This window comes from Poecilia reticulata, linkage group LG23 (assembly GCF_000633615.1).
Source record: "Poecilia reticulata strain Guanapo linkage group LG23, Guppy_female_1.0+MT, whole genome shotgun sequence".
Taxonomy (NCBI): domain Eukaryota; kingdom Metazoa; phylum Chordata; class Actinopteri; order Cyprinodontiformes; family Poeciliidae; genus Poecilia; species Poecilia reticulata.
The window spans coordinates 6,938,182-6,963,375 of record NC_024353.1 but is presented as its reverse complement, the minus strand read 5'-3'; the positions used below and the strand labels follow the sequence as shown (position 1 = coordinate 6,963,375).

The following is a 25,194-nucleotide window of genomic DNA, read 5'->3' as shown; positions in this document are numbered from 1 at the left end:
GTCTGACCAGTGGAACCAGTCTGACCAGTGGAACCAGTCTGACCAATCTAACCGGTCTGACCAGTGGAACCGGTCTTGACCAGTGGAACCAGTCTGACCAGTGGAACCGGTCTGACCAGTGGAACCAGTCTGCCCCTGAACACCAGCATCACAGTGGAACCAGTCTGACCAGTGAAACCAGTCTGACCAGTGGAACTAGTCTGCCCCATAACACCAGCATCACCCCACAGAGCGTCCCTCTCACCCTCCGAGCGGCGGGCGGTCCCAGTCGTCGTCGCTCAGCCCCAGATCCGACAGCGGATTGGCTCTTTGCCTGGCGGACGATTGGCTGTTGGTCGTCTTGACGCCGCGCCACTCATGGAAGCTGTACGACTGAAAAGGCGGAGCTACAGAGACAGACAGGTTGGTGCAAACGGACTCAGGGCGGGGCGTGAGGACCAATGGCGGGCGGCGAACCTGTGGTGGAGAAGCTGCTGTCCATGTTGGACCCGTCCCAGGAGTCCACGGCGCTGTCCACTGACGGCAGCGTGCTGAACGCTCTCTGATTGGTCGGAGGCACCGCAGTGATCACAGGCTCCTCCTCCCCATCTTGGCCGTCCAGGTTAAGCCCCGCCCCCAGGCCTGGACCAATCACGCAGGTCTTTGGGCTCGACACTGCAGACGGACGAGGCGTTCAGGGGACGTTTTTATTTTCAACAGAAGAGAAAAGAAAATACTGAAAAATCTTCAAGCTTCTAAGTTTATTTTCATTGAGAAAAAAAAAAGTTTCAATTTCAAGATGGCCACCATGGCAATAATTAAATTAACAGGCTCAGAAATGGCGGCCATCTTGAGAATCATAACGTTTATAAATTTTACAGTAACACTCTGCACTAGTATAATAAATGTCACGTTTATTATACTCACGCTCTCCCTGCTTCTTGATCTTCAGAGTGACCGTCTCTCCCGCCTGCTGCAGCAGACTGATGGCTTCGCTCAGAGGCTTCCCCTTCAGGCTGCTGCTGTTGATCGCCAGGATGCGGTCGCCCACGTGGATCGCTCCCGTCCTGCAGGAAACACACACACACACACACATTTATGATACTTTATTCATGACATTTTTTAAAAGCAAAAACAGCTTCTTCTTTTTTTATTTGAGTGAAAACCAGACACACTACATCAGTCAGACATTTTGAATAATTTTTAATGGGGTTTAAATAGAAAGTCTTGTTCAAAACAGATAAAAACACTTCAAGTTTCAACTCTTAAATCTGAATACACTTTAAATAATTGTGAAAATTGCGTAAAAAGCAGCAAAAATAAACTGAAGTTTTAGTATTTTTATGAGCAGCAGGGGGCGACATTTCTCACATTATTCCAGATCCTGATTTATATAAATCTGACTTTGCTGCTCTTCATGTTTTATTCCTGCCCTCCATGTCATTGTGTAACAGAAACAAATATTTAATCTGTTTGACTTCTTTTATTATTTTCATGGATTGCTCTTCTTCTTTTCACCAGCTTCTCTTAATTAAAGAGGAGAATCTACTTTATAAATAAAAATAAACCAACAAACGGGAGACATTTTCACCTTGTTAGACTCTGAACTGAGTTAAATGTAATTATTTATTTAAATTGGATATTTTTTGTTTTTCTTTCTAAAGTACATTGAGTTTGACTTTACCTTTGACTTTGATTGGTCCATTCTAACACCAGCTTTTTGTTTATTTGTGAAATAAAATCCCATCAAAACACATTAAATGTTGTGGTTATAACCTAACAAACCTCTGAATAATCAAGTTTTCTGACTATTTTTGCAGGAAAGTTGGCGTACCTCTCAGCCAGCCCTCCTTTGCTCAGCGAGGAGATGATGATGGGGTCAAAGGGCTCCTCGGTGCCAGAGATGGTGATTCCTAACGGGCCACCGTACCTCTGCAGCTCCACGGTGTAGATGATGCTGCCGGACACTTCCTGCTCATCTGGAACATCGAGAAAACGGTGGAAAACATGAACATGTTCGTTTAGTTTAAAACGAAAAGAAAAAAAACATTAAATCAGTGGAGGATCTGATTGGAACTGGTACCAGAGTTGTCTTCGTCTTTGCGGATCTTGAGTTTGACGAGTTCCTCGCACTGCTGGAGGATCTGCACAGCCTCCTCCATGGAGCAGTTCTCCACCCGGATGTTATCGATGGCCAGCAGCTTGTCTCCCAGCTCCAAGGTTCCCGTCCTGGGAGGAAAACTCGCCAACATGAGCAGCTTGCATTCCTGCAGCTGAACAGGACCAAAGCTCCGACTCCTTCATGCTCTGATTTGTGAGTCTGGGTTTTTACCTGTGAGCGACGCTGCCTTTCTTGATGTCGGAGATGATCAGAGGGTCACCTGGTTTCCTGTTGGACGGAGCTTCACACAAAGAGGGAAATTCATCAATTTTAGGTGCTAATCAGTGTAAAATGCATCGACATTTCATTAAAAAAAGAAAACAACCGGAGCAAAATTAAGAGAAGCTTAGAGATAATTGACACCCTGGTGTAAATGCTTTGTGCTTCTGATGCTCTACTCCGGCTTTCAGCAGGATTTGGGTCAAAAATGGACGTGAAACAAGGTTGATTTTGTGTCTGATGAACCATCTTTGTGTTAATTATTCTGCTGTGATGACCCATTTGCAGATTGTTGGCTGATTTTTGCTTAAAATCTCCTGACAACACAAACTGAAACAAAGACCCATGGAAGAGAAACAGGTCAGCCTGACTAAAGCTGCAGCTAAAGATTATTTTAGTGATCAATTATCAATTATTCAGATATAAAAATGACACAATCTGCAGATTCTTCATTTAAGCACTTAACAGTTTTATACAATAGTAAAAGCACATTAAACATGCAACAGAATAATTAAATACATTTTTAAAAAACAAAATAAATACTATGAATGTATGGGTGGATGATTAAATGGATGGATGATTTGTCCACAGTTAGCTTCAGTTAGCTTGTATGCCAGTGGTCATAATGTTTTGCCAGTTTATTTGTGAACTCACAGCTGATGGTGATTCCCAGCTCCACTCCTGGTTTTTTTGGGAGTTTCACATGGAACGTCCCCGAACTGGGAATGACCGACTCTGAGACAGAAAGAAGGTTCATTTCAATGTCATGAGAAGGTCACAGCACTGAGGCGAGGACAGAGACGGCCTATACAAAACATATTCATTACATTTCTGCACAAAGTCCTTCTTAGGTAATGTTTCAGGACCTTAAATCCAAATAAACTGCTGGCCACGCCCCCCAACTCAATGTTTACACTCACGTGAAAATGGCTGCAAACAGATGTGCAATTATACAACCGTACATCTTTGAAAAGCATTAGTAGAGCGTCCTGCACAACCAGCAAGAATGCAGGAAGTGGTTTCTGGAAGGTAAGTCAACAACAAAATACTCGTCTTTGTAAAACCAGCTGACCAAATGTGCTGGAACTCTGCTTGGGTTGCCAAGTAACGGGCGGAACTCTGCTGGGGTTGCCAGGTAACGGCCGGAACTCTGCTGGGGTTGCTAGGTAACGGCCGGAACTCTGCTGGGGTTGCTAGGTAACGGCCGGAACTCTGCTGGGGTTGCTAGATAACAGTGGAATGCAGAAGATTTTTGAAACAGCTTGTTTTCCAGACACCAAAATAAAAAAGTAACTTATTGGAGACAAACCGCTGGGTGCTTTTTTAAAGACTTTGGCCTGTTTTTAGAAGCAGTTGAGACCAAAATTGAAGCATAAAAACGTGCAAAATGGGAATTTTGCATAGTAGGTGCCCTTTAAAAGCCAAACAACTGGATATTGTCTCAAGTTTTAACAGAGCAATCTCCACCACTCCGCCTGTAAAAGCCACACAATGTGTCTGTGAGTCATCCCTGACAGCATGCTGTGTTGTTGTATTAAACTCAGGCGTGGGCGGTTATTCATCCCAGCCGGACGTGTTTCATTCACAAAGCAGAACCCGGCGCAGACTGTCGCCGTTCATCAGTCAGAACAACAAACATCCCCGCAGCCTGGGAAAGCGGGTAAACGATGCGCTCACCTGCCACGTCAAACTCGATCTCCAGCGTGAGCTGCGCCGTGATGGACGAGTCTCTGAGCAGCTGGTTGGTTTCCTCCAAGGTCGAGTCTTCGGTCGGGACGCCGTTAATCGACAGGATCCTGTCACCGATCTGCAGGATGCCGCACCTGCACAAGCAAACACAGGAACCAGAAAGACTTACATTTCAAACTGAAAACGTTCCTAACTGAATGTTTTAACATTAGAGTTACAGAACCCTCCATGATAAACATTATTATTGCTTTATTTTGAGCCACATCAAAGGAAAACATGCATATAGTTACGTTCAGTGGAGAAAAGAGAAAATATACTTACATCCCCTTATACACAAATATATACAGTAATAAACAGTAAAGACAAGAATCATCACCAAAATAATATTTTAATTATATACTGTACATGATTGATTAATTATACAATGTGTCTATCTTTTCAAAATTATTAATAAAATTATTATATTTATTAATTGTGTAATTGGTCCAAACTGTAATCATAATTAATTTGAGCTGTGTATAATGTGCATTAAACATGATTTCAGTGTAAACTGTCTCCCTATTACATTACATTTTGCATGAAAATTGTAACTTCTACTTGTATTCGCTCATGTAATGTAAATATTCTGAGATATTCTGGGTGTTTTTCCAACTGATAGTTCGGTATAATCAGTTCAATTGGGGACATTTTTCACCAAACCTTTTCAGGAAGCTGTTCCCCTCCTCGCCTGCGGGGGCGCTGCACCAAGAACAACATGACAACCTCTGAAGAAGACACTAAGCGCAACTTCCTTCTTCACAAAATGTAAATAAAAACGGAGTAGCATCAGATTTTAGAGGTTGTAGCATTTCTTTTTTTGTCTTTGGTAAAAAAAACGACGAGTCATTTCTCGAGCATGTTCATTTTGGCTGCATTTACCCAGAATGCTTTGCGTTCAGAGGCAGGTAGAGTACCCAAAAATAGTACTGAAGTAAGAGTAGCACTACTTTAACATGTTTTTACTCAAGTAAAAGTAAAAACTAGTCGTCCAAGAAATTAATCAAGAAATATAAAAAAGTTTTTGGCAAATTAAGTATGAAAATAACATCATCAGACGGAATAAAATATAAAATTATGTGGAAGTTTTGGTATTTTACAGACCAAAATGAAAATAATTCATGAAAACAACAAAGTTCTAAAATAAAATCAGGCAAAACAAACATTTTTCCAAATAAATTTCTTTCCATACGAGATAAAAACTGCAGGTTTTTGTCTAAATCTGGTGAATCTTTGGTTAAAATTTGTGAAATTACTGACAGTATAAAAGGTTGAAAGTGAACCTGCTCACCTCTCTGCAGGGCTGTCTGGGTCAATGTAGGCGATGAGCGGCGGCGACGACAGCGTCTCCGTCGCAAAGACTCCGCCTTGGAGCTGCAGGCCAAACCCCATGATGCCGTCGCCTAGCAACGTGACCTCCGTGGTTTCCGTGTGGACCACCTGGCCGGCGAGGCCGACGGTGCTGGAGGCCAGAGACACTGCAGGCGAACATCACAGGTCAGTCACTGCTGGCCGATTCATCAAATTCATCATTTTTAAGATTTTATCTTCTGGAAAATTGTTATTTCCCAGGGCGGCCATCTTGTTTCACAAACGTTTATGAGTTCAGGTGAACTTTATGATGGAATATTAGGGCCAGGTTACAAGTTTTATTTTTAATTAAGAGAAAAAAGAAGTCACAATATTACAAGAATAAAGCTGTATGACAGGAAAAAAAAATCCAAAATGATATAAGAAAGTTGTAATATTAGGAGAATAGAGTCAAAATTTTACGAGAAATAAAAAATTGAGCATCTTGTGAAGTTATATTTTGGTGTAAGATTTACAGATAAAAACTACTGGAATAAAGTCGTACTTTTATGAGAACTCCAACATAAAAAATAACAAAAAATTAGAACTAAAATGTGAAGTTATACTTGGTGGACGTCTTTCAAATAATGCTAAATAGAAATACGTAATCTTTTAGCAGGTTAGTATAAAATTATTATGAACAATCACGGAAACAACTGAGTTTATTTTGAAGAAAGAATCACAAACTGATTAAGCTTAAAAACATTTTTCTCTTAATTTTAAAGCATTTTTTGTCTTTTTCTGCTAATATTACAACTATATTCTCGTAATTAAGCAGAAATGCTCATAGCCTGGTGCTGATACTAGATTGTCCAACCCAGAGATGGGATAATTTCTGGGTGTTTTTCAGAAAAGGAAGCGAATCAGTCGGCTTTTTATCCGGAGACAGACTCACAGGAGCTTTTGAAGTCCTTCTTCTTGGCCTTCCTCCTCATCATGGTGCTGCGCGGACTCGTGGGATACATGTTCCTGGGCAGAGTGCTCATGTTGAGGGACGACAGGCTGTAGGCCGACATGGAGCCGGGAGAGAACGAGTGGCTGAGAGCTGCAGAGACACGGAAACCCCCGTTATCGGGTTTTTGGTTTTGGTTTTTATCATCAAAACCAAACCGAAAACCAAGGAGAGGAGACGTACGAGGGTTGTTTGTATGGCGGTTGTGGGATCTGGCGCCTGATTGGTCGGGGTGGTAGGTGTTGTAGTGGTAGGGAGGGAGGATGGGGGCGGAGCCTCCAGTTTCCCAGGGAAGGGGGCGGGGACTACGCTGCACCTTGACTGCACATGCACACAGGCACAACCATGCACACGGAGGAGGAAGGAGAGGTTAAAACAAAGGGACAGGACGAGGGTCAAAGGTCAAAGGTCGGGGTAGGTCTCGACATTAAGAACGCTTAATTTTTAGCGGTTTGTTAGTGGGAGCACATCACGAGGAGTTTAATTTTTGGAAAATGTGGATTTATTTCCTCCCCAAAAGTGATGTCATCACGCCCACGGCGGCCATCTTGTTTACGGCTTCTATTTATCTGAATTTATTTTAATTCTGAGGCCCAGGCTGTGATTCTTTTATTTTTAATTACAAGAATAAAGTTACAATGTTACTAGAAAGAAGTCAAAATTTTATGAGAATTCAGACACAAAAAATAACAAAAATTATTAAGTTTGTTGGGCATCTTGTGAAGTTATACTTAATAATTAATAAAGCATAAAATTATTGTCAAGCAACGGACTCTATTTCGAAGAAAGAACTACATGAACTGAGATGCTCACATTAAATTCTGATAAATAAAAAAATAACTTTTTATTTTAATATTTTTTCTGGTAAAATTGGGTATAAACTACAATATTTTCGTAATTAAACAAAATAAATTGTAGCCTGGCCCTAATACTGATGAATGAAACAAAAATAACTTTTTGAAAATATTTTCTGTCATTTTTTTAGAAAAGAAAACAAGCAAATAAATAAAATTGATTCAAATTGGATAAAAATGATTGGAGATTTTACTTCTATCTTCTGGCCTTAGCAGAAATTTAATTCAGCTTGTGAAAAAAAAAAGCCTCCATTCATCTCCTTTAAAAATCACTCGGCGGTGCATTCAAGGCCTCTGAGTGCACCGAGTTTGTTCAGGGCTCATTAAGTTTGATGTCTATATGTTTACACCGCGCTGGGGGACGTTCCGCTCCACCTCATAAACACTTTGTTTCTGCAGAGATCTGACACATTAAATGTAGCTCCAAACTGCCTTTAGGGGGAGTTGGGCATAAATCTGCAGGCTCTCTAACTGCAGTTTCTCTGTGTTACCGTGCTGCGGTGCATTCAGGGCCGGTCGGGCCTGGTGTTGTGGCAGAATCTCCATGCGGACAGTTTGACAGGAAGCAGAGAGAAGCTGAGTGGCTTCAGCCAGAGAACAGAACTCCATCGACTTCCCGTCGACAGACAGGATGTGATCCCCGGCATGAAGAGCGCCACACCTGCACAACCACATGACCGTCTGGGCGTAAACATTGTGCATGAAGGGTAAAAAGCTAATTTAATACATTATTCTAGGTACTATGTCAAGATCAGAAGCCAAACGTAGGGAAAACAACTTGGTGAAATCAGTGCTTCTGCTAATGTGCTAATAGTGGAGCTAATTTTTCATTTAGCCAACTTAGAAAATGTTTAGCGCACTTAGCCTCCCCTAAATAAGCTAAAGGTAGAGAAAACAACTTAGCAAAAATCAGTTCTGGGCACTTACGCTAATCTGCAAATGCACTAAAAGTGTAGTTAATTTTTTCATTTAGCGCTTCTGCTAACTATGAAAATGTTTAGCACACTTAGCTTCCTCTAAATAAGCCAACGGTAGTGAAAAAACATTTTAAAAATCAGCGGTGGAAATACATCTGCTAATGCGCTAATAGCACTTTTGCTAACTTTAAAAACATCTAGCGCACTTAGCAAAGGATGTTTATTCTGCATTGCAGTAGAGCTTAAAATCTACTGATGTCCTGCTTGCTTTCTGACTGAAGCGTTATTGTTGTCAATTAGATATAAGCAGCAGCGGTTAGCAAAACTATAAAGCTGAACTACGAGTGAAAGGTCAGTTCCAAAGAATCACTTCCTGAAGTGCAGGTAGGTGTGTAATGAAGGTAGTGATTCAGCGTTTTAGCATTAGCTTGCACTCAATGCCATATTGGTATAGCGCTTTAGCAATAGCGGGACTAATATTTGTGATTTTGCTTTAGGTTTAGCACAAAGGTTTATTGCAAATATAAATTAAGCTGCAAATAAATCCAAAATTAAATAATAAAAGATCTTCAATCTACACTTGAACTGGATCAGAGAGCGTCAGACTCATACCTGTCTGCTATGCTGGCTGGTTTGACTTTGTCGATGATGATGACCTGCTTGCTGCAGAACATGGAGGTGGACAGAGCCACGCCCAGGCTGGATCCTGCTGCCTTGGCAACCTCAACCAGCAGGGGGCCCGACGCCGTGGCAACCGAGTCTGAAAGGGTGAAAGCAGTCACTGGTGTTCACTGGTTGGCGTTCCACAGGGCTCCGCCCTCAGTAACCTTACATTTCATGCACTCAGATGGTTTTATGGCAGCAGCTTGTGGGTTAATTTACAGGTAATTCTTTTCCAAACTCACCTGCGTCCAGGAAGTTACAAGCTAATTTTCCTTCAAAGCGAATTAAAATGTTTTCTGGAGCTTATAGAGTTATTTTAATGTAACTTATAGTTTCTTGTCCAGGAAGTTATTACTTTCCCTGCGAAATTTACCTACAAGCTGCTTTTATTCCCAAATATATACGATAATTTATCCAGGATTGATCAATTCCTTTACCTTAACTAATTAATTTCCCCTACACTTACCATCTTAAGCTCTCACATAAAATAAATTGGTAAATGCAGAAAAGGCTTCTAAAAGTTTTGTCAGCTGTTTTAATTCACTAAATTTAAAATCATGATTGTAAACTGATTATTTAATGTGCAAAGCAATCTGCTTGTTTATTTTTGGAAATGTTCATTTTAGAGAACAGAAGACGATTTAAATATTTAAATATGTTCCTTCAAAAAAAATACTGAAAGAAAGTTACACTTTCTCATACTTTTCTGAAAACAGAAAGAATCCTGCAGTTACGTCTTGTTTGAAGTTAAATTATCAAAAGATTGACTCACATTGAATAAATAAACAAGGTTTTGTTATTTAAAACTTTTCTATAACTTCTCCTGGAAATTGCTGTAATCACAAACAACAAACATCCTAAACACCAAAACAAACATTTCACAGTGAAGCTGCAGAAATCATGACTTCCTGTCGAACTGACCCATCACCGACACGTCGTACTCGATCAGCAGCGTGGCCTCCTGGCCGCACTGCTTCAGGATGCTCATGGCCTCCGACAGCGTGCTGCCATGGAGACGGATCCCATCGATGCTTAGCAACCGATCGCCCGGCTTGATGGTTCCCTCTCTGCAGAGCGACAGCGTCAGGTTTTAGCTCCTACAGAAGCTCCAGAGGGACAAAAAGTCTGCAGAGGTCGGTACCTTTCCGCGGGTCCGCCCGGCCGGATGGTTGTTATGACGATGGGGCGGGTCTTATTCCTGTCCTCATGCGTTCCTCCTGTAAGAACGAGTCGCTTTACGGTTTTGTTTGCATTTATTTTTGAGATGCTCAAACACAAACCGAGCCGCGCTCACCTCTGATGACGAAGCCGAAGCTGTTCCCTTCTTTGTGAAGCGTCACTTCCACATTTTTGAAAACGACCCCTGACCCCTGCACGGCTGCAACAGAAACACATCGTCAGCGCACACACAGGTACAAATCAGATCTATACCACTTCCGTATGTGGAACTAAATCAGATCCGACTGTTTTAGAAACGCATTTAGGGCTGAAACTAACGATTATTTTATTAATCGATTAATCAGATAATCCAATTGATTATTATCCTGATCATTAATCGGATAAAAAATTGTCCCAATCTGCAGATTTTTCATTAAACTGCTTAAGAATTTTCTATATAAAATTAGAAATACATTAAACAATAGAAATAAACAAATAAATTCCTTCTTTAAATAAGAAAATAAACATTTTATTATGTAAGATGCCATAACGCAGCTTTCCTTTAGTAAATTTGAATCAGCTGAATAGGAAAAAATGCCACTTTTTATAATATATATTTACAGACAATTAAGATTTTATCTTAAATGTGAAATATTTATGTTTTGTACAGTTTTGCTCTGAGTACGTTGTTTATGTCAGCAAATGAGCTTTTGCTGACAGATAACGAGCAAACACTCGTTAACTAGAGCATAACTGGAGCGTATACTCTAGATAACGATTAATCAATTATTAAATTAGTTGAAGATTTAATTCTGCCAAAAACTAAGAAACCTTAAGATTACACTCAGAAATTTTCTAGAAAGAAACTTTTATGAGTTTCAAAAGTTGAAAATGTTCAAGTTTTTTCAAGAAGAAATCTAAGATTAATCTAAAACTTTTTAAGTTTATTTTTCACAAATTTTTTGATTTTTGTAACTCAAAAATTCCCAATTTTTTAGAAAATTTCTGGGAGTTTTTGGCAGAAATGTATTCTTCTCTGTCTACAATGTCCGTAATGCACCACAGCACTAAAATATTATTTCAACATGTCAAAATGTTAAAAAATTCAAGGGATGCAAATGCTTTTGGAAGATTAAAGTAGTTCCTAAATTGAAAACTGAGTAAATTTGAGCTCCTGGGAAGGAAAGTATGAACATGCTGAGTCACTTACAGACGGGCGGCAGCTCGTACTCGACCTCCAGCACCACGCGCTCCCCGACGTTCTTCAGCAGGCTGATGATCTCGTCGTGTCTGAACTTGGCCAGGTTGATGCCGTTGACCGAGCGGATGTAGTCGCCCACATTCAGCTGGTCGCTCCTGAACAAACAGAGATGGCTGTGAGTTTTATTAAATGCTTCATTTAAAGCTGATAATTCTGATATGTATATATATATATATATATATATATGAACTTTATTAAGAAAATAAACTTATTACAAGAATTAACTCAGAATAAAGGCATAAGGAAACAAAATTGGTAAAAATAGCACGCAAGTACAGTCCAAAACATTACGAGAATAAATTTTAAATGTTATGAGAATAAAATCCTAATATTGTCACAATAAAGTGGTAATATTATGACTTTATTCTCACATGTTTTTATTTTCTTAGCGTGGCCCTAATACTCCGTCATAATATGTGTAACACAAGTATTTGGTTAACGGGAGACCGGTTGATATTTTCTGATTGAGGATCTGCAACTGGAAAAATAAGGTTTTCCAAGTTTCTTTCTAGAAAATTTCTGAGCGAAACAGTCTGGGCCAGACAGTTCTCTATCATACGATATGATATACGATATTCTGGTCTGGGCCAGGCTGTTCCCAGACTGGGAAACTGTTCCCAGTTCCCAGTCTGGGAAACTGGGAACCACTCTGATGGGCCCCAGTAAGGACTTCGGGGAACATAAATAAGACGTGCTGAAAACATTATTATTTTACACAACACACACACATGACAGTGCGTTTTAAATAAATTCTAAACCGAACAAATAAAAAAGTGGTGTTTGCTTATGGAACGTAAAGCTTAAAACTATGAGTGTGTGAGTTATTGCAAGCAATTGCTTTAGTTTATAGTTTATAGTTTATAGGCGCCGCCATGTTGAAATGAAGACGCCGTTACCTCGGGTGTAACGTCAAACCCAGCTTCGAGATCCCACTTCACAATAGGGGTGTAGTGATACAATAATTTCACGATACGATATACAATATTCTGGTCACGATACGATATGTATCACAATGTTTGTTGAGCGATACAATTCGATACGATTCAGTGCATTTTTACGAATTTCTGAAAGATTTTAGAAGGACAGTGATTTTAGTGACATTTTGTGTTCCATAGACTTGAATTTAGTTAATTGAAAACTGATTAAAAGCACCAACTGCACAATACGACTCTGATTGGACAGTCTAACAATCTGCAGATGGACAAAATGAATCAAAGATGCAGTGAGAGAATTAGTTTCTGTTTTTTAACTCATGTGGATTTGACATAAAACTCAAAAGTTTGAACGGTAATCCAGGAGCAGAGTGGGGAGATTATCAGCCTCTGTAGACTCAATATGCAAATGATTGATTGCATTTATGTTTTTTCTTTTGGACACTGTGGCTGCATTTTGGAGTAAAAATGCAGCCACAAATGCAGTCTTTTGGACTATGGGGAAACAGGCTTTTCTACCTTTGCTTCCGGAGTTAGCCGTGGCTGTAAGCTGTTTACTACTAACTGCTAAAGTAGTGGCTCCGCCTCACCCCGTAGTGATCGACTCCCTGCAGCTATGCAGCGCCGCTATTCCCCTCTCAGACTGCCAGGATCTCATAGGATCCGTTCCGCTTCTCTTTTCACGTTTACTTGCGCAACTTTACTTCGTTTCTCAGCAACAAAATGCAGCCCGTCGTTCTTTATTGAAGATTTTACATTTCCAAAAACACAGGAATCTAATGTTTTGTTTCGTACGTTTGGAAGCTCATTCCCTCTCACATAATCGGAAAAGCCGAGGAATGGCGGCGCTTTTGACATTTCTCTGACATTCGGAAAAATATGGTTTACTAATTTTAGCATAACTCCGGTTATACTTCGCCTATTAACACAATTTAAAAACTGATATGTAGTTTATAATGTGCACTTTGAGCTCAAGTTGAAAGTGAGACTGAGGGAGGCGGAGCCTTGCTGCTACGCCGCAACAAACTAGACGTTAAAAAGAGCTGTAAGGCTATGGACCCCTATGGTTTAACGGATCACTCGCGGATGAAAACAGGAAAAATACAGGAATGAGGTGGAAGCTAGTGAGATGGAAGCTAAAGGTCAAAAGCGCATGCGCGTTCACTGTAATACTAAAATCACAGAGCCACCTAGCGGCTTGGCATGGCACCTACAGATGCTCCAAAAGTGCCGTCTAAACGGGGAACGTTTTCCCAAACATACGCAGTTTCCAGGCAGCGGTATCGTTTAAATGTAGACGAAATTAATCGATAACACCTTGCAGCGATCCCTCCTTGTCGCAGGTTCGAAACCCGAGGCTTCCCGTCTTTGTCGATTCCCCCTGAAACGGTGAGTCCGAGCGTCGTTCCCTCTTTCTTCATCAGCTCCACCACCGTGCAGCCCCGAAACTCGTCTGAAAAACAGGTCACTGCGGCTCATCGTCAGTGTTTCTACGACGGCGTAACAGCGCCATCGTAGACAAAAACATAAGCACATTTCCACCAAAAAAACTCAGCAATTTTAAGATTAATCTCAGAAAATAAAAAAAAAATGAAAGGAGGAAGATCAGCTTGAAAAAAAGCTCAGAAATTCTGAGATTAACCTTAGAAATTTTCTTTAAAAAAGGACATTTCTCAGTTTGAAAAGTAGAAAATCTGCTAGAAACAAAGCTCAGAAATCCATCCATCTATTTTCTTGACACCCTTGTCCCTCAGTGGGGTCAGGAGCTGCTGGTGCGTCTCCAGCTAACGTTCCGGGCGAGAGGCGGGGTCACCTGGACAGGTCGCCAGTCTGCCGCAGGGCAACACAGAGACACACAACCATGCACACACACACATTCACACCTAAGGACAATTTAGACAGACCAATTAACCTGACAGTCATGTTTTTGGACTGTGGGAGGAAACCGGAGTACCCGGAGAAAACCCACGCATGCACAGGGAGAACATGGAGACTCCATGCAGAAAGACCGGGAATCGAACCCAGAACCTTCTTGCTGCAAGGCAACAGCTCTACCAACTGCGCCACTGTGCAGCCCAAGCTCAGAAATGTTATCTCAAAAATTTTCTAAAAAACAAAAAAGAAAAGCAAAAAAAGGAATTTCAGAGCCACAAGTCAATTTTTAGATTAATCTCAGAAATTTTCGTGAAAAAATAATGAAATTTGAGTTTGAAAAGAGCTTGAAAAACTCAGAAATTGAGATTAATGTGAGAAACTAAAACAAAAAACATTTCTGAACTCTAAAACTTGAATTTTGAAAGTAATCTCAGAAATTTTCAAAATAAAACTTGTAAATTTGAGCTTGACAAGTCAAAAGTTTGATTTAAAAAAGACTCAAACTTCAAATTTTATTGAAAAGACAAGAACATTTCTGAGCTTGAAAAGTCACAAATTTGCTAGAAAAAAACTGATGTTTTTAATTTCTGAGATTAATCTCAAAATTTCATTTTTTTCTAGCAATTTTTTGACTTTTCAAACTTAGAAATGTTCTTGTTTTTTCTATAAAATTTCAGGTGTTTTTTGGTGGAAATTTACTCGTTTTTTCCGTCTACAATGACCCTAACACGCCGCCGTAGTGTTTCTCTAAAACACAAGGAGAAATTAAATAATAACCCCAACAAACAGAAAAGAAGTCACCTCCTGGTCCGTCGGCCATCTATTTTTTATCAAACCTCTGAATTATTCAGCAGAGGAAGCGCTGGGCGCGAGGAAACTACAGAGCTGCTGCCGCGCCATGTGAACCGTCCTCAGGTGATAAAACAGAAATCTGGATTTCACTCAGTCGTTGGATTTTAATATTAATGAGTCAGGGATTCACCTCAGTCCATTCAGCCAGGATTACGATGGCTTCACAAACAGCAGCGAACGGCGACAACATCTAAACTAAGAAAACCTCCAATCTTTGATTCTGCTCCCATGTTTGATGAAGCAGCTCTTTGCAGCTGCAGAGGAGCGACTGCGAAAATTGTTTCTTCACAAAACGGCTTTTTTTACTTAAAAGGAGCTGAGGAAGAAAGCCGGGCTCACAGGAAGCTCTATTTCTGTAGACGGGCTCTTTGCAGCCTGAACTGTGCCTCCTCTGTTCCACCGCTGATGAAGCAGCATCAACCTCCAGTCTCTGTGCCAGGAGTTCAACCAGGAAATTTAACCCGCAGCACTTTCTGAACGTTTAACTTTAACTGTGATTTAATGAAAATGCAAAAAAAAACATTTAATTTCACCAACTGCTTGTCACTGGAAGCCAACACAGTGAATCCAACTGGGAATGTAAAACGTCAAACAGGAATATCTACTTGACTTTATGAATTAAATACTTAAAAAATAATCCAGTAAATTTAATTAATGAAAAATTTAAGTAAATAAAAGACAGCAAAAAAACTAAAGTAAAAAACAATAAAATAGTCCAATTACATTAAAAAATTCAGACTAAACGAAATAGAATGTATTAAAAAATAATTACAAAGCATTTAAAAAAATACAACAAAAATTATATAAAATTTGAAGCAACATTTTATGTCAAAACAAATTAACTGTCAAACACATTACATTTAATTAAAATAATAAAAAATAAGATGAAATAATAAAAATTAAAAAGATATTTCTAGAGATGTGCCGATCAGGTTTTTTCCTGGCGATACCGATCAACCATGAGGGCTGATCACCGATACCGAACACCGATACCGATCACATAATTATTATTTTTATTTTTTTTATCATAAACACTACCGGTTATATTATGTGGAAAAGGAACCATGAATTCACCTTAATTTAGACAAAAACTTGTTTTTAATAACTTTTTCCAAGAAGAAAACTAAACAAAACAGGCGTTGTGCAAATTGTCCTGCTATCAGTAATACTATCTTTAACAGACTGAAAACATATGGAGGCTCTGAAGAGGCTAAATAATGCAAAGAGCCTAAATAAAACCTCTCAACATTGCCAAAAAAATTCAAGTATAAAACTTAACATTCAAAGGCAAAAACAGGATCCATTACAATAAACAATCCAGAGTTACTGAATGACAATTTCCTGATAGCATGGCGGCTAGCTGATTACTGCTAGTTCTGAGTGGCTGTTTCTGACTGAGCGGAGTAATTATGCAGAACAGGGAGGAGATCAATTATTTTTTTAGAGATTATCTGTCTCATGTTAGGACAGCGAAAGTTTTAATACGTATGTAAAATGTATTTTTTTAGGTTAGATGCTGCAGCTTTAAGCAGAGGTTTGGTGTGAGAGTCACTACCAGGTGGAGCAGAAGCGGCGCTCCGTCTGTGAAATATTACTACCTGTAGCGTAGCAGCGGTTCAACAGCGAGAGGAGAACCAGCGTCTTACATCGCAGCTCCAAGGCTTAAATAATTTTGCGTGTTATTTGTTTAGCTTTCTGACCGTCATGCTAATCCGGGTGAGTGTTTGTAGCTGTGCGCTGCTTTACCTGCTATCTGATCCTCCATATGTCTTTTTTACTGCAGTGAGCCTCGATGTAGCCAAACTCAGTCAAGTATGGCATTGTTTTTATGTCGTATTAGCTTCGTTGTGTTGATGCATTTTGACCTGCTTCAATTTTCCGCTGCAACATGCAAACTTCCCCTGTCACTCAGTGCGTTATAGTTATAGTTCCACATCGCTTAGGATTTGTTGCTGCGCGTTTGCGCAGTGTGAAGGAAAGAGGAGACCAGCTGCACAGGCAAGCTGCGAAATGAGATGCAGGTGATCGGTATCGGCAACAAGAGCCAATGATCACCGATCATACACTTCTTCACGGAAATCGGTCGATTATGATCGGTGACCGATCGATCGGCACACCTCTAATTTTAACCAAAACTAAATAACTAAAATATAACCCAATCAATGCAAAACAATTAAAAAAAAGTATTTTACTTTATAAACCCAAACAAATAATGAAATATGCCAAAGTATAATTAATTAAAAATAATTTAAAAAACATATTCTTCCAAACCAAGTAGTTATAGCGCATAAAAATAAAAATATAAATAAATAACGCTTAACAAAAGTAGATAAACAATTTTTAAGATCTTAAATTTTACATATATGTATAAAACACAAAATATAAATAAAAAAATTAAAGTAAATCCATATTTAGTCAACAAATATAAGAAAGCAATTTAAAAAATCATCTAAATAACTAATAAAATAAAACAAAATAAAACAAAACAGAGAAACCATTGTGGTTTCACTGATGGTTTCAGAGAAACCATCGTATGTCTCCAAGTGATTTTCTTTTTACTGGTCTTACTGGTGAAAACACATTAAACAAACATTTCCACCAGTTTCTGCAAATAGTTTAAACTCTTCCTTATAACAAGCACCTGGCTGGTTTTCGCAGAAAGCAGTCCTAAGTAGGACAGCAGCTCCAGGTGGGAGCAGATAAAGTGCAAACAAAGCATCTTCCTACAACTAATGGGAGGAAAACATCAGCTGTTCCTGTTCTCCACTTTCAGCTGCTTTACTCCCAGTAACTCGTTCTAAACCATCAGCAGGATGATGGTGGGAGTGTTACCTGGAATACTCTGCCTCCTGATGGCCAGCGCTCCATCTGGAGGTCGCGACCCGGCAGGGTGCTTCGTGTACGGCCCTTCATCTGAAAGGAAAACACAGGAAAACACACCATCATTTATTGATTTAAACTCCAATCAGCTGGATTCAGAACAACAACGCTTCCGACTGGTTTTAATTCGCTTCAGACGTCCCACCAACAACTACTGGTTAGTTTTAAACAAATCTTAAATCATTCTGAGAAAAAAATCCAAAACTTTCTGTTTCATCAGTTCCTCAAACTGGTTTTCAAGCTCCAGCCATTCATTTAAACGGGAATTATTATGGAAAATTCACATTTTGCATATTTTTGTACTTCCTTTTTTGTTTCTACTGCTTCTAAAAACAACCAAAATGCTTAAAATAACACCAAGCCATGTTTTTGGTGTCTGGAAAAGGAGTCATTTCAAAAACCTCCCAACTGTTAAGTCACATTCCACGCACACTGTACTGTTACCTAGCAACCCAAGTAGAGTTCCACCCGTTACCTAGCAACCCAAGCAGAGTTCCACCCGTTACCTAGCAACCCAAGCAGAGTTCCGCATGTTACCTAGCAACCACAACAGAATTCCAGCATGGTTCTACAGCTGTATGCAAGACAAGTGTTTTGTTTTTCATTGGTCTGTTGTAACAGATAGAACAGTTCAACTGCAGTAGCCACCATTCGACCAAAAGAGGGCAGCACTGAGACGGTTTTAGGCAAAAATATTGCAGAATTAAATAAATGTGCAAAAAATATAAAAATTCACACAGAAACATAAAGATATCATCCTAAATAACATATTTAGACAATTTATGAACACAGAAAACAATAGACTTTTTACTTGTCTAGAAAACTATGTTTATGTTTATCTTTTGTTTAATGAGTAAAACAAAAGGTTTAAGATAAAAAACTGTCGTTAAATATAAACTGATGGTTTGATTTAATTATGAGTTTTAATCCAGTTAGAATCTCAGATTATTAAAAGAAAACACCAAAATAACCAAAAGTTTTCCGTCGAGCTCTTTCTGTTTCATTTCGCTCTTTACTTTGGCGTTATTATATTTTGGCTTCCTGTGGGGCTGTAATTTATTCTAATCTGATCTGGATCGGCTCTGTTCGGTTCCAGCAGCCCGGCTCAGAAGCAAAATGAGATTGTGGAAACACTTCAGTGTTTTGCAGCCATTGTGAGGACACTGCTATCCTGGAGGTTCAGCTTGAACTGAAGATAGTTTCTGACCCTAAAATTACGTCTTCTGATAAAATTTCAGGATTGTATTTATTTCGCTCTCCAAATTGAATCCCCTGAATGTGATTGTTTCAGCTTTTGGTCCCCAGTAGACTTGTAACACACACACTCACATTCAGACCATATCTAAGTGAAGATGAAAGCCGAGCCTCCTCCTCCTCCTTCAGATGTAGGGCAGCAGCATCCAGCCTTTTCTGTGCTCAGCGACACTACTATGTACTCAACATGCTCCGTATAATTCTGCATAAGGCTCAAATAAAAGCTTTGGATGAAATGCTGACGTAAATTCTCTCAGACTGAGGATTAAATTTGCATTTCCAGTGATGCTAAAATATAAACAAGCGATGTTTGTTGCGTCAGGACATCCTAAAATCAGGTGAACAGCAACAAAACATGACACTTCACATCATCTCATTACTTATTCAGAAGAAATGAAACCCAAAAGCAGGAGCAGGGAGTGAAAACCAACCGTAGCGTCACTACATGAGGGAAAGTAGCAGCAAATGATCTTTAAACGCGTTTATTTTACACTGTAACCAGCGTAAAATAACAACCTAGTCTTAGTTTGACTCATCGATTTTGTGTCTTTACAAACAGAATAAAGATTTCCTGATGTATTTTAGATTTTGAGGATCCAGTTGACTTTTATTAGTAATTCTACAATGAGTTCATGTTTTTTGGTGTCTGGAAAATTAGTCATTTCAAAAACCTCTGGAATGTAATGTAACAAATCAGCAGGCACTGCCCGTTCCTTAGCAACCCAGGCAGAGTTCTGACTGTTACCTAAGCAACCAAAGCAGAGCTCCAGCATATTTGGTCAGCTGGTTTAACCGCTGCATGTGTTGCACAATGGCTGCTGGAAAAGTCAAGTGTTTTATTGTTCACTTACCATCCAGAAACCACTTGCTGCACTCCGGTTGGTTGTGCAGGAGGCACTACTAATGCTTTTTAAAGATGTACGGTTGTATAATTGCGCATCTGTTTGAAATGTTGAGTTTGTTTGGATTTAAAGTGACGAGTCCTTAAAACTGGACAGAACTGAAGAGGCAAAAATCTCATTATCATGCAAAAAACCTACCGAACATGTTTTGTATAGGCCATACACCAACCCTAGCCTGTTCAAAAGAATAATCGATCACCTGTACAAACTCTGCACAGTAATCTAGATTTAAATTAGTCAATTTGTCCAAGCAGGGCTGGACAAATGGACAAACAAGAATAAAAAGAATTGAGGTGTCGAATCGTCCCAGTCAAAGCTCAGACCTTAAGAGAGCTTCAGATAACAGGTGTAACAAACAGCTCAGGTCAGTATGTTGTTTTGACGAAGGTCTCCTCACAGCCTGCAGATCGATACGGTTGTTCTGAGTGATTCCCTTCATCCTGTTGTGAAGCAGCAGGGGGTCCCTGAACAGATCGATGGCTATAAACTGATCGGTGCTGGCGGAAACTGACTGGATAACACCTTCTCTGGTCCTGGTTTTCATTTTGGGAATGCATAATGTAATAATTTACCTCATTATATCCCTAAATGTCTTTAAAAATGTGCCGTAGCGATGATCTAAGGCTTGCTGCTTATTAAAAATAAACAATATTTGCATTTACATTCATTACTCTTGTCCTGCAGCTACTATGTGGGGTTTCAAAGCTGAGCTGTGTTTTCAGTTGTATATTTAATATCCTCAGAGGAATACAGCGACACACTGACGCTCCGTACCTTATTATAGACTCATTCAAAGCCGTTTAAAACACACAGGAGAACCGAAGGAGCAGCCGCTGTGGCGGAGACAAAGCTTTTCTCCGAGGGTTAAATTCAGACGTTAAGAGGTGCTGCTTTAAAAACCACCGAGTCAAGATGTTTGGCTGCGAGAGGAAACCTACTGAGCCACTTAAAAAGAGCTGCAAAACTTCAAATGGAGGCAAAAATGATGAAAGTTATTCCCCAGCTTGATCCTGGGAGTCCTGGGGCTTGGAGTGGAGGACGGGGTCCAACTTATTCAAGTGTTTTCTGTGATTCCCATAATTATAAAGGAAGAAGAGGGGAAGAGCAGAGCCAAAGTCAGAGTCTCAACGGATTTCAGGCAGACGAGGTTCTGGTTTCCAGTCTGGTTCACAGAGGATGCGGCTCATTTAATCCAATAAACCATCTGCTGTTCAAAAGGTTAAATATTAGGTTTTTTACAGACATCTAAATATAGATAACAAAAGGAAAGCACATTCAGATCAGGTGTTCTTGTTAATTTGTGAATACAAAACATTAATCCAATAAATTACCTGTCTGTGAATACGGCTTAAAAATAAAATCCCTGATATTTTTTTTCCATACAAGATCCAATTAAATGGCTTTCTTTTCTAAAACAAGAGAAGATATTTTCAAAAAGTCGATTTTATTTCAATCAATCGTTCTGTGAGTTGAACGACAAAGTATTAGTCATGCTGCAAGAATTTTTGTTAAATTATGATGGAATAGTCTGCAGGTGCTGCAACGTTACCTAGCAACCCCGCCAGAGTTCCGTCCGTTGCCTAGCAACTCTGCCAGAGTTCCGCCCATTGCCTAGCAACCCCGCCAGAATTCCAGCATATTTGGTTAGAAGGATTTACTGCAGTATGCACTGTACAATGGCTGCTGAAAAAGACTAGTGTTTTGTTGTTGATAAGCCTGTCGCAATAAGCATCAATAAATGAAAACAAACTCAGTCGTGTCCATTTGAATGATTTGTCGTTTTTCTCTTTTCTCTTTTCTACCAAAAACAGGACGATAATCCGTAGGAAAAATGTGTAATTAAAAAATATTTACGCTGCACCTTACTTGAACACTTACAGCACAGATTAGAAATAATGTTTGATTTTACTGATGTTGTCAGAGGAAGAAAAGCTAATTATTTTACATTTTACATCCAATAGCAACTCGGTACTATTTTTGTTTCTCCACTGATTTATTATTTGATGTAAAAAAACAAATAAAAATATAAAAAGTACACATAATAGAAACGGAGCAGAAAGTGTCCTGAAATAAACTCCAACTGCCAAAAGTGTTTTGTTCCAACACCTTTGCTGTTTGTTCAGGATTTAGTCATTCAGACCTAATTTGGATGTTGTTTTCACCTCGTCTGTGAGGCTGCAGCACAATCCTGGTTGTATAATGATAATTCAATTGAATCTGTAACGTCCCAGTAAACCGTGACATTGAACCAGCTAACTTTTGAACTGTGAAAACAAGAGAAAGAAGCAGAAACGAAAAGAAACAGCAGATAAAAAACATATCAACCGAAACATGAAGAAAAGCACAAGTCATAAAATCAGAGAAATTAAAAAGGAGTTTACATTTGATATGGAAAAAAACAAGCCTCTGAAATTACAACAAAAATAAATCTAAATGTTTCTACTTTTCATTTTAGTAAAAAAAATAACAACAATAAGGAGAGAATGTGTGACTGAAGTTAACATTTCAGCATCTTAGTAGAGTAACATTATGACAGCGACATTACGCAGCTAAACACACGAGTTAAATGTGAACTTTGCTCACCTTTTATGTTGAGATGAGAGGGTAGTAATCATGTGGCTTGCTAAAAAAAGTATTTTGTTTAAACTGTTATTTAGAAAAATGGAAAGTCTGAGCAACATCTAGCTGAGTTTTGACAGAAATCAACCTTCATATGAAAGTTTTTACTAAAGTTTAACGTTAGTGAACTGTGCTCCCCAACAAGAGCTCTTAAATCGCTCTGTATGGTGCTGGATTGTCAAGTCTCTCAAGATAATTCTTTCACATTATACAATATATTTATTTATTTTAGACAATAAAGTGAATATAACTGCATAGCTACAAGGTAAAACAACAATGAAAAGAAAACCTGTCTAACAAAAGTGATATAGGGAGAAATGTCTGTAAATCCTAAACCTTAATAATGACAAATTCAACAAAGATCCCAGGACAGCGCTCCTAACATTGGAACCTGGGGGTTCCCAGTTAAACAGACAGCTGTCTCTTTAAAATATTGATAATTTCATGTAAAAAGAAGCCGGATGACATGTGAACCTCCAAGGACAGATTCCTGGCTGCATACAGCAGAAACTGACTCATTTTTCAGCAAAAGTCAAGGCTTTGACTCCCTGAAGGGTTTGATGAATGAAGCATGTTTACTGTCATGTTGATGTTTGATTTGACGTTTTAAGAAAGCAAACGGCTGAAAGAAGAGCTATTTTTGGCTGTTAAGGCAGGTAAATTATCCTGTCTTAGCCACGTCTGGCAGAAAAACACTTCAAATTTCAACAATTTTCCACCTGACTTGGTTTGACTGGGGATAAAAATTGCAACATATGTTACATTTCCAGCTACTGTGGTTCTTTTTGTCACTACACTGAGTCAAACCAATCGAATCCTTTGAATCCCCTCCTCGCCTGTGGGGGCGCTGCATCAAGAACTACTGAAAGAAACAACACGAAAACCAAAAAAGCTCAACTTCTTTCTTCACAATGTGCAAAGAAAAATGCTTTCCACGTTTTTTAGCCGTTGTTCTTTTGTCTTTAGCTAAAAACCATAAGTGATGTTTCCCGCTAGCGCTACGCTCACAGGTATGTTTTGACTGTATTTACCCAGAATGCCAAGCAGTGTAGTCCTGTTGTGGTTCAAATGCATATGTAAACACCAAACAGATCAGAGCAGAAAGTGGACTAAACTGCAGGGCATTGTGGGCAAATACAACCAAAACAAACGCGCTAGGCTAGAGCTAGCAGGAAAAATGCGATGTATGTTTTTACAAAAGCAAAATACTCTAACTGCTGAAATCTGACGCCATTCCATTTTTGTGTACATTTTGTGTAGAAGTAAGTTGAGGTCAGTGTTTTCTTCATAGGTTCTCATGTTGTTTCCTTCAGTGGCTCATGATGCAGCGCCCCCACAGGTGAGGAGGGGAACAGATTGTTCATTTAATTTGGTTGATATGAAAGAGAACCACAGCAGCTAAAAATTTAACAAATGTTGCAGGTTTGGTTCCAATCAAACCGAGTTTACTAGACTACCAGGTATGACAACATCGTAGGTTTGTAAGTGGACCAAACTTCGACTGCGCATGAACACCTTCCCAAAAGAACCGGACTTGGTAGGCAAACAAACTAGAATTTAATTCAAGTGGACTGAACACAGTTAGTGTAAGAATCGAGGCTTTGAGCTGAACCTGAAGAGTCGAGTACGAGAAGTTTGACTTTAATCTCAGAGAATAATATTTCAGCGTGACACAAACTCTTTCCGACAGGAGAGAAAAAAACTCGAGCTCACAGTTTCGCCCTGAAAGTTGTGTCACAGCGATGAAATAATAAAAAAAAAAAAAGCAGCCAAGAAACACCTGAAGCTTCAACCTGGACTGAGAGACGGAGAATCTGATCAGAAACAAACAACCAGCCATCGCCTGCCTGCTCTGCTTCCTGTTCACACATGAATATTAGATCTGGATAATAAGACGCTGCCCGGAGCCGCAGCAACCTGCAGCCATCAACTGGATGGATCCATCAGGAGATCGTTTAACACACCCACACACACACACAGCTGGCTGTAATCCCCAACAACCCCTTCTCCTCTCTTCATGTTCAATGTCAGCAGTTTGCCGCCAGAGACACACGACCAACATGCAGCATGTATGTTGCATGCTAACACACACACATACACACACACACGCACACACACACGCTGTCTCTACCTTTGTTCACCCTACGCAGGATCTGGCAGCGACACTTAAACGACACGGCGATCATAGTGAAGCCGAGCCGAGCGTCGCCTCCCCCCCGATCGCCATGCAGGTGCAGCCGCCGCCGATGAAGAACGGGAAAGAAAGACAGGAAAAATGGGAAATACTACTCTTCCTCCTCCTCCTCTCCTCTTCCTCTGCGAGCGGCTGGGAGACGGAGGAGCTCCTCAAACCGAAACTGTCATCGAAGGCGGGAGAGGGAGGCGGAGAGCGCTGCAGATGTGAAGCTCTCAGATAAAAAATAAAAAGAATCAGCCAGAGGGGAAGAGAGGGAGGAGAGGGGGAGGGGGAGGAAGAGTCTGCGCAGATTGGAGGAGGAAGAGGAGGAAGAGGGAGGCTGCTGTATCTGACCACTGGACTGAGCATCTGGATGGATGGATGGATGGATGGATGGATGGATGGATGGATGGATGGATGGATGGATGGATGGATGGATGGATGGATGGATGGATGGATGGATGG

At 39.8% G+C, this 25,194-nt stretch overlaps 1 protein-coding gene across 13 annotated transcripts in view; it reads right to left on the bottom strand.

Annotated features, from left to right (window-relative positions):
* Nucleotides 1-25,194, bottom strand: part of grip1 (glutamate receptor interacting protein 1) — a 71,573-nt gene that overhangs the window by 10,040 nt on the left and 36,339 nt on the right. For 4 of the 13 annotated variants that reach the window (XM_017302728.1, XM_008400813.2, XM_017302726.1 and 1 more), the window contains exons 2-20: nucleotides 17,731-17,811; nucleotides 13,489-13,639; nucleotides 11,189-11,334; nucleotides 10,115-10,198; nucleotides 9,962-10,037; nucleotides 9,742-9,887; nucleotides 8,770-8,917; nucleotides 7,732-7,901; nucleotides 6,570-6,707; nucleotides 6,330-6,479; nucleotides 5,376-5,562; nucleotides 4,037-4,182; nucleotides 3,014-3,094; nucleotides 2,312-2,381; nucleotides 2,063-2,208; nucleotides 1,814-1,958; nucleotides 907-1,046; nucleotides 457-654; nucleotides 245-386 (exon numbers count right to left, since the gene is read on the bottom strand). In XM_017302728.1, coding sequence (XP_017158217.1) covers nucleotides 245-386; nucleotides 457-654; nucleotides 907-1,046; nucleotides 1,814-1,958; nucleotides 2,063-2,208; nucleotides 2,312-2,381; nucleotides 3,014-3,094; nucleotides 4,037-4,182; nucleotides 5,376-5,562; nucleotides 6,330-6,479; nucleotides 6,570-6,707; nucleotides 7,732-7,901; nucleotides 8,770-8,917; nucleotides 9,742-9,887; nucleotides 9,962-10,037; nucleotides 10,115-10,198; nucleotides 11,189-11,334; nucleotides 13,489-13,639; nucleotides 17,731-17,811 — 2,545 coding nt within the window. Of the gene's footprint in view, nucleotides 1-244; nucleotides 387-456; nucleotides 655-906; nucleotides 1,047-1,813; nucleotides 1,959-2,062; nucleotides 2,209-2,311; nucleotides 2,382-3,013; nucleotides 3,095-4,036; nucleotides 4,183-5,375; nucleotides 5,563-6,329; nucleotides 6,480-6,569; nucleotides 6,708-7,731; nucleotides 7,902-8,769; nucleotides 8,918-9,741; nucleotides 9,888-9,961; nucleotides 10,038-10,114; nucleotides 10,199-11,188; nucleotides 11,335-13,488; nucleotides 13,640-17,730; nucleotides 17,812-24,684; nucleotides 24,982-25,194 lie in introns of those variants that run through there. The other 9 variants (XM_017302733.1, XM_008400815.2, XM_008400819.2 and 6 more) reach the window with 7 other exon arrangements.